The sequence below is a fragment of the Lactuca serriola genome, chromosome 4 (genome assembly GCF_051521515.1).
Source record: "Lactuca serriola cultivar US96UC23 chromosome 4, Lser_US96UC23_V15, whole genome shotgun sequence".
Lineage (NCBI taxonomy): Eukaryota > Viridiplantae > Streptophyta > Magnoliopsida > Asterales > Asteraceae > Lactuca > Lactuca serriola.
In genome coordinates this window covers 145609008-145618286 of record NC_136411.1, presented here as the reverse complement: position 1 = coordinate 145618286, position 9279 = coordinate 145609008, and the positions used below count along the sequence as shown (strand labels likewise).

The 9279-nt window shown below is 35.5% G+C and overlaps 1 protein-coding gene across 1 annotated transcript; it reads right to left on the bottom strand.

The window, feature by feature from the left end:
- On the bottom strand, positions 1-4705 carry ERD1 (Clp ATPase). Its single transcript, XM_079040145.1, has 12 exons — positions 3647-4705; positions 3423-3571; positions 3083-3312; positions 2641-2749; positions 2426-2556; positions 2201-2302; positions 1835-2116; positions 1661-1749; positions 1281-1575; positions 937-1170; positions 546-782; positions 1-447 (listed from the first exon to the last, which is right to left on the bottom strand). The coding sequence occupies exons 1-12, from the start codon at positions 4315-4317 to the stop codon at positions 136-138; spliced, it is 2841 nt and encodes a 946-aa protein (XP_078896271.1). The 5' UTR covers positions 4318-4705; the 3' UTR covers positions 1-135.
- Between the last annotated feature and the right edge of the window lie 4574 nt (positions 4706-9279).

The following is a 9279-nucleotide window of genomic DNA, read 5'->3' as shown; positions in this document are numbered from 1 at the left end:
TTAACCAATAAATTATGAATTATATATTTACTGAACCTCAATGAATTCACAACATTCCTCTAACATATACACAGTCAATATGAATCACTTTGTACATTAAATAATAATAATTAATGGGCTTCTACATATATTCACCTATGACAATGCTGATGTGTCAGACAAGTAAACATTCCGGCGAGACTTGTTACTAACCACCGGATTTCCCGAACCATCAATCTCAATCACAGCAGTGTCCCCCTTCTCAAACTCTCCAGAAAGAAGTGATTCACTCAATGGATTTTCAATTATCAAAGTCAACGCCCTTCGAAGAGGTCTTGCCCCATAACTCCTATCAAAACCTTGTTCACATATAAGCTCCAATACCGGTACAGACACTTCCAGATTAATTCCAAACGAAACAAGCCTCTTTTTCACCTCTTCCAACATCATATTCAATATCTCAAGCATCTGCAAACAAGACAAAATAAACAATGTCAGTCTCTCTCGGTCAAGTCAAAATCAAACACAGTACAATCTGTTATGTTCTGTCTAAGACAAAGACAAACCTGAGTCTTTTCGAGAGCACGGAACACGACAACTTCATCTATCCTGTTGAGTAACTCGGGACGAAAATACGCTTTGAGTTCTTCCATTACTAGTGATTTTAATCCGGCATAAGAAGATGAAGACTCGTTGTCATCAAGTAGGAAACCAATGGAATTGTGTCTCCCCTTCGCGATAGCTGTGGACCCCACGTTAGAAGTCATCACCACTAACGCGTTCTTGAACGATACTCTACGACCCTGAAATTATGACAAAATCTAATGAGATATATGACGTATATCGGATGGATGATTGGCGCATAATGCGCCTGTCATCTAATATAAATGCACCAGTCATCCGGATTATTCGAATCCGGATGACTGGTGCATTTATCGATTTCCTAGGTTCACGAACCTGGGAATCAGTGAGGTGACCATCTTCGAAAATTTGAAGAAGAATATTGAAGATATCAGGATGGGCTTTCTCTATTTCATCAAGAAGCACCACTGTGAAAGGCCGTTTACGGATGGCTTCCGTAAGGGTCCCACCTTCACCATACCCTACATATCCCGGTGGGGAGCCTATTAGTTTGCTGACCGTATGGCGTTCCATGTACTCACTCATGTCCAATCTTAGCATCGAACTTTCCTGTAAAAAAATAAAAAAAGATGTAAAACAAATTTAGAAGGGAAAAAAAAACTAAAAAATATAAAGAGTATTATTGTAAATCTATATAAGTAAGAAAAAATGGTTTTTACCGAGCCAAAGTAGGAAGCAGCAAGGGCTTTTGTGAGTTCGGTTTTGCCAACTCCCGTGGGCCCACAGAAAAGCATGGCAGCAATCGGACGGTCAGGATCGTTTAACCCTACACGAGATCGTTTCACAGCGCGACAAATGGCATCCACAGCTTCATTTTGACCACAAACTCTTTCTTTTAATCGGTCTTCAAGTCCCACCAATAACATTCTTTCATCAGCTGTCAGCTGTTGAATTGGAATCCCTGACCATAGTGAAGCAACTGCTGCTATTTCATTAGCCCCCACAATTGTAGGCCTGAAAAAAAAAGTAGTTCAAAAATCATAATTTTTATAAAAGTAACACCACAAAAAAATTGTTTATAAGAATATAAAAAGCATACTCTTGATCATCAGATGTGGAACAAGTCAAAGCATCATCATTGTTTGTGTCTGTTGGGTCAACAAGATTGCTTCTTCTACTTGCCAAAACCTGAGGTTTTTCATTTATTAATACTTTTTTAAACTTGGAAAAATCTATCCAATTATAGCAGTGAAAATGTAATGTAGTCACTTACCACATCATGCATAGCTTGAACTGCTTTAATCTCTTGCCAATAGTCATTAGGAGACTTTGAAAGTATATCAATTTGTTGTTCCTTGTTCTTTCTGAAAGACTCCATTCTTGCTTTACTTCCTGCTTCATCAATCAGATCAATGGCTTTATCTGGAAGATATCTATCAGGAATGTATCTTGATGACAAGTACACAGCTGCATTAATGGCTTCCAATGTGTATTTACATTTGTGATGAGCCTCGTATTTTTCTTGTAGCCCCATTAGAATCCTCACTGCATCTTCCTGTATTTTCATAGAACGAATATTTTTAACAAAGAATGCTGTTATAGTTGTTAATTTACTTTTTTATATATATTATTATATTACCTGATTTGGTTCTTCAATTATGACAGGTTGGAATCTACGTGCCAATGCTTGATCCTTGTCGAAATGCAATCTGTACTCATCCATAGTTGTGGAAGCAATACACTGAAATAACAACGCTTTTTCTTAAAAAAAGGTAAATATGACCTAAAATTTAAAAGTTATAAGTTATAACACATTACACAAGTTCAAATTTTAGTATAATGAAGAATGAAGGATAATAAAAACCTGTAATTCACCCCTCCCAAGAGATGGCTTCAAAAGATTACCAATGTCGAGTCCAGATCCCTTGTTACCTCTTCCAACAGTCCCTGACCCAATCAGTGTATGGACTTCATCAATGAAAAGTATCACATCACCTACAACATCAATAAAATAAAATAAATTATCAAAATACACAATTATTATTATTAACCTAATAAGATTTAATGTATTATGCTTACCTGACTCTTTTACCTCCCTAATTAAACTCGTTACACGCCCCTCTAATTCTCCCCTCTCCTTTGCACCCGAAATTAACAAACCGATATCCAATGACATAACTCGTTTTGTCTGCAGTTAAACCAATAAAAAAATTAACAAAAAAACACAACCTAAAAGACAAATTTTCTAGGGTTATCTTGAATTATGGGGATGAGGAGGGCATTCATGTCTTTTCCACAAACAAGATATCAAAAGCAAGTCCTTGTCCCACCTTTTGCAATATTGTCCTATTGACATCAGTCTCATCTCAATCGACAAATGCAGTGCAACAAGTTCTGTCATATGATAGTCAAATGCAGTACAACATGTTCTGTTCTGTCATATCATTGCTAGATGCAGTGCAACCTGTTCTGTTATGTCATATTATGCTTACTAAAAACAGGGGCGAAAAGGACTAATTACCAAGAGAAAGACAGGGACATTTGCATCAGATATACGAATGGCTAGTCCTTCTGCAATGGCTGTTTTTCCAACCCCAGCTTGACCTAGAAGAATGGGATTATTTTTAGTTCTTCTGCAAAGAATCTGAACGATTCTTTCAACTTCATTATCTCGCCCAATCACAGGATCAATGCGCCCATTACTAGCACTAGCAGTAAGATCCACACAGAATTGATCTAATGCACTTTTCCCTGAAAAAAAATTTGAAAAGAAAATGTCACTATCTAACACCAACATGTTTATAGAACAAAAAAGATAGCACCATGGATACAAAAAGACATAATATTTAATTATATTTTACCTTTTGCTTTTTCAGGGGATCTGACTGATGTTTTATTACCAAAAGAGGAATTTTTTAACATTTTCGTGGGTTCTCTTCCATCTTTGGCAAGCTCTCCTTGAAGTCTAGAGACTGCAACATCTGCCAGGTGGTTTAAATCTGCTCCTAATCTGCGAAAATAGAATTCCACCATTAATGACTTTCAAACGCAAGCTTCATATGAAAATGGCTTTGGTTTCACTCACTTCTTAAGGACACGACCGGCGCTGCCATCGTCTACAGTGAGCAATCCGATGGCAATGTGCTCAGGAGCGATGAATTTATAACCCATGGTTCTCGAATACTCAACTGCAGCCTCGAACACTCTTTTTGTGCTATTTGAAAACGACACATCTGTGGCAGACGTTGTTGATGTGACCTGCTCCTTTTTATCACCCTCTTCTTCTTCATCCCAGATACTCCGAACAGCTTCACGAGCAGCGTCTATGGTGATGCCGGATTCGAGAAAGCCACCAGGAGAACGATCTTCAGCGATTAAGCCCAATAACAGATGCTGCGTAAAGACCATGTCTTTGCCTAAAGCTTTAGCTTCCCTTTGAGAAAACATCACAGCTTTGATTGCTCTTTCGGTAAATCTCTCGAACACACCAGCTACAATATAGAACGAGCCACGCCTTTTTCGAGGAAGGGTGTGATTATTCTTCAATTTCAAGGGTTTATGAGAGATGGAAAGTCCAAAATAAGACGACGATGCAGAAGAACAAGAAGAAGACGAAGTGTTACAGGTGGTGGAAGGGGTGAATCGGGTAACGGGTTTGGAAGAGAAACGCGACATGGGTCGGGTCAAAATAGGTGGGGCGAAGTCGAGTCGATGAATCGAAAGTGGGGAGGAACATGATGACGATGAGACCTCCATTAAAGAGAAAAAGTGCTATAAAACTATAATTATAAACAAAAATTGAAGAACAGTGGGCTTAAAAGCTATAAATTTACTATACGAATCAAATCTGTGTGTGCTTATATCTACAAATCATAATCATACATGTGTGGAGCAGAAAAGATTGAAAAGAAGAGGAACAAACGGGAAGAGGATGAAACCTGCACGTTACAGTTTTCGATTTAGGGGGTTTGGTGAATGATTTCTTTCTTTTCTTGATCGATTATTTATGATTGCGTAACATGTTAGGCTGCTTTGTGTGCCGTTAATTTTAACGCCACGATGGTCAAAGGGTCGGTTCCTTTGATTGTGTTTCATTGCAAGATGCCAAATATGAGAGGGTTGCTTGCTTTGAATCAGACGGATAGAAGAAGAGGTTTAGCGGTCAACCAATGGCGCACGCAACGCCATCGGTGCCTTCTCTTGTTCAAATCTTGATGCCGTTAATGCTATTTTTTGTTAGTCTTCAATAACAAACAAGTTAGGATCTAATTTACTTGATCATCATGGTTTATTGAATGGAATTTAATAATTAATTTGACAATCTTTTTCTCAAACCAAAATAAATTGAGTAATTGACCATTATACTCAATAGTTCGTTAGTGGTAAGTTTCAAATACCAAAAATATGGTATTGATATTTTGTTTTAGTTTTTATTTTATTTTTCAACTTTAGCAATATATTATTAGATTGTAGGGAGTGGTTCCAACCATATCATCGGAAAGACGTAGTCAACTTACCGTCACGTCAGCTCACCACCACCAACTCTCTAGGCATTGGAATGCATACCACTCCATAATATTCTTTTTTTTTTTTTTTACTTTTTTATGATTTAAATTAAATAAAAAACATAATTTAAAACATAAATAAATATTTTTAAAATATAGAAAAATAAAACCACATTTCATTAATTAAAAACATAAAAATTTAAAAGCTAATTAGTAAAAAAAACATAAACATTACATTACTTAAAAAAACATAAAAATTTAAAAATTATCTATTTTTTGTTGAATGTGTGTTTGTTTTGAAAAAATGTGTCTGTTTTGTTTTGAAAAATATGTTTAAAATGAATGTATATAAAGGGTGAAATTCAATTAATAATGAATAGATTATTTTTATTAAATGCTTTCAAACGGTGCCAATATTCAAAATTTAAGCTCTACACGTCTTCGTCCGTCATACCACCCGCGCCACCCCCAACCCACTCACCCTGTGGGCGGTGTTCACGCGTCTCCAGGGTGCCAAATCAGCAACTCACGCGTAGAAATCTCATCCACTCCGGATGGCCTTAAGGAAAACTAACGAGGCACTAGAATCATTACATCATACAATCAAAGTTAATAGGGGAAAAACATCGATCAAAAGAATTAATCGAATTAAAGTCCTCCTTATGAGAAAATAAGAGTCCGCACCAACCTCTTCTTCTTTTTGTCCAAATTTATGGAACACACATCAGTAACCAAACTCATTTTATCCAAAGGAGGAGAACATAACAACTTTGATCGGTTAACAAATCATCTCAAAACTTCACTCACATAAGGACAACCAAAGAAAAAATGGTTAGTGTCTTCCTGTGAATTAACACAAAAGGGGCATAAGATCAAGGACAAAACAACTCCTCTAATTGTAAGATTGTGCATAGACGAAATTCTATTTAAAAACAAACGACACACGAAGCAAGTAGCTTTTAATGGAGCCCATTTCTCCCCAATGAAAATTCATGTCATCCTCATCACTTAGGGCATCTCCAACCCACCCCCAAACTTCATTTCTTCCCCCATTCTTCTCCACTCTACCCCATTCTCACCTCCATTTTTGGAGATATGAATAGTATTCCTCCAAAAATGGAGGTGAAGTTTGGTTGCCAATTTTAGTCTCTCTCATTTTTATTTTATACATTTCTAGTTTATGTTATCTACTAATTATAATTTAAATGCAGTAATTAATATTTATAATATCATGTTATATATTAATTTATATTAATTAATCATAAATATAAGTTTAATTAGTAGAGGGGTGTATTTGACAATATATATAAGTTATAAAAATGGAATATTCTAGGAATATGCTTTTGGGGTAAAAAATGGGGTAGAAAATAGAGTAGGGTTGGAGATGAAACACTATTTACTCCATTTTTTACTCCATTTAGGAGGGGGGGGATAGAGATGGGTTGGAGATGGTCTTATCAAATTCGCCTTAGCAATCAAACTTCTCATTATCTGGAAAGAAAACCCTTCAACATCTTTACCTTACGAGACCCATTTGTCTGGGTAGTCTGTCAAGGTGATGGTAGCTAACTTGTTCTTTAGATCTATAAGCGAACTAGCCTCCCTTCCACGTCTAAGACCTCTCGACCACATCCCCTGGAAGCAATTGATACCCATGTTGTTCACTCTATCAGAAACCATACATTTTTTGTTAACCTTCAACCTATATAGTGACGGGTAAGTATCTTTCAACACTAGATTTTGGCACCATTTGTCATTCCAAAAATAAGTATTATTTCCTGCCCCAAGCCTCCTCATAAGGAGCTCATTTAATTCAATACCCCACTGCTCTAAATCCACGTGTATAGTAATGATGACAATCCAGACACGTGACATCCCCACTTTCACGGCCAGAAAAGACCGATTCGTTTATGCTTATTTAAAAATCAGAGTATCCTTTTTGAGAAATAACATTGCAAAATTTGTTCCCAGAAAACATGATAATGATATTATCAAAGCATTTCCGAAGAAATGTATTTTATTTATATTAAAACATTGGGATGTCATCGTCAATACAAAAACATAAGCATAACGAAATATTACAAGCCTTACATTAATTAAAATAGTGGCCTAATATTCATTGAATCTCTCAACATAATGTATATTTAACATCGCTACTTGTGATACAATAAACTGAGTAGATAAGGTTGGGAAACTTGGTGAGTACATTGGGTTTTCAACCCACAATAATATAATTATTATGTTTAATCATCAAACAATTAACCAAATTTCTCATCCCTATTATCTTCTTTATTCTTAAGGATTTACCTTAAGGGTCATCTATGCTAACAATACTAGTTCAAGGATTCCTCCATGATACTTGTCGGTAGGTACTCTCCTATATTTATTCCTAAGGATTTGTCCTAAGGAATAGGCACGAAGTCCATCGATTCCAGGGTTTATCTAACAGACACTAAGTCCATAACTATCGATGTTATCTATTAGGCACTAAGTCTATAACTGCCAATGTTCATCTATAAGACACTAAGTCCATAGCTACCAATGTTTATAGGGCACTAAATTCATAGCTGCCAATGTTATTTATTAGGCACTAAGTTCATAGCTGCCAATGTTTATCTAATAAGCACTAAGTTCATAGCTGCCAAGGTTTATCTCCTTTACTAACAGTATTATTTTAGGGAGTCCACCCACAATACATGTCAATGGGTTTTTAGAGTACTTTTGGTGAACACTTAGTTCAAAAACACCTACAGGTTGCGAGCATGCTAACGTTTCATTGGACTGTCTAAAATAGTCTGTGGTTGTCATCTATACTCTACTATATGACGTCATCTTTTAAAGTCAATGTCTCTCATCATCTATTTCATCTTTCATCTCTTATTATCCGTATCATCTTTCATCTTGTCACACCCCCAAACCGAAACAGTGGAAACATTCGGGGGCGGAGGACGTCATGCTCAGTATCACAATAGATGCATCATAGTAATCAAAGTAACAAACAACCATTTCATTAATATTAAAGTGTTTACATTATATTTTATTCACAAAAGTTTGACTCCAAAAGTAAATAACAAAACAAAGACATGAAGCTACTATGCTCCATCTTCTAAATCCCTGAGCGTGTATCTGTCTACTAGTTTCCTGAGAATACAAGTTATTTTGAAAGAGTAGATCAACATTTAAGCTAGTGAGTTCATAAGTATTTTTGTTATAAAAAGTATACTCTAAGTTCTTTAGAAAAGTTCACCTGATACTCTAGAAAATCCTATATTTTCTGATATAATAACATGATAAGTAAAAATGACTCTACAATTTCTTCTATGAGTACTTAACGAATATAAGATATATACAATCCAGATCAAACAGACAATCAATTATGTGAATCTGCCATAAGTCCACAACCAAACAAGGAACAGGAGATGAGGCGAAAGTCACACATCCCATTGTTTGTTAGATCCTCATTGTATATAACACTGGCGTATTCACTAGGTGCTTACGGAGTTAACTGTAATAGTTCATTTATATTTGATGAAAACATTCCTTAAGAAAATCATATATTTTCTTTGGTAAAAAGGTGACCACAATAGTTCCTTCTATAATCACTTAGTTTATACTGACTTTATATAATCTAATATCGAACGGACAATTAAATGTGTGAATCTTCCCTAAGCCCACAACCAAACAAGGAACAGAAAGTAAGGCGGAAGTCACACATTCCACTGCATATCGGATATTAATTATATATAACCTTGATGTATAAACCAAGTAATTATAGAATTAACCATTTAAGGTCCTTTATGTTATACTAGCTTAAAAATACATATTAAATCTTTTTATAGATAAGTTTCTAATTTCACTAAATCTATTGTGAAACATTGATTCGGTAATAAATGTTATTGTTTTTAGAAAGTTCTATCAAAAAGTATTTATCTTAAAAGAATGATGTTTACCATAGAAAATCTTATATTTTCTATAAAACCTATTGGTTGTCTATGTTGTTCCAAGATTGAAAAGCATAAGCATACTCAATATACTTACTTCAATGATATCTAGTTCTGTTGATATGTTAAACTGAATAAAGACTTGTTTACCCTGAAAATCTGATATGACGATACTACCCTCCTATGATCACTTAATACATACGAGTTGTATATAAGCAAGACCGAACAAACAGTTGATCGGGTGAATCTGCCCCAAGCCCACAACCTAACAA

What these genes read in the sequence shown, in the direction of transcription:
- ERD1 (XM_079040145.1), bottom strand. Translation starts at nt 4,317, where the DNA reads ATGGAGGTCTCATCGTCATCATGTTCCTCCCCACTTTCGATTCATCGA. An exon ending in ATGTCCCTGTCTTTCTCTTG is followed by an intron (nt 2,750 to 3,082) that starts GTAATTAGTCCT and finishes GTTTAACTGCAG; the next exon opens with ACAAAACGAGTTATGTCATT. An exon ending in TTCAAGCTATGCATGATGTG is followed by an intron (nt 1,750 to 1,834) that starts GTAAGTGACTAC and finishes GAAAAACCTCAG; the next exon opens with GTTTTGGCAAGTAGAAGAAG.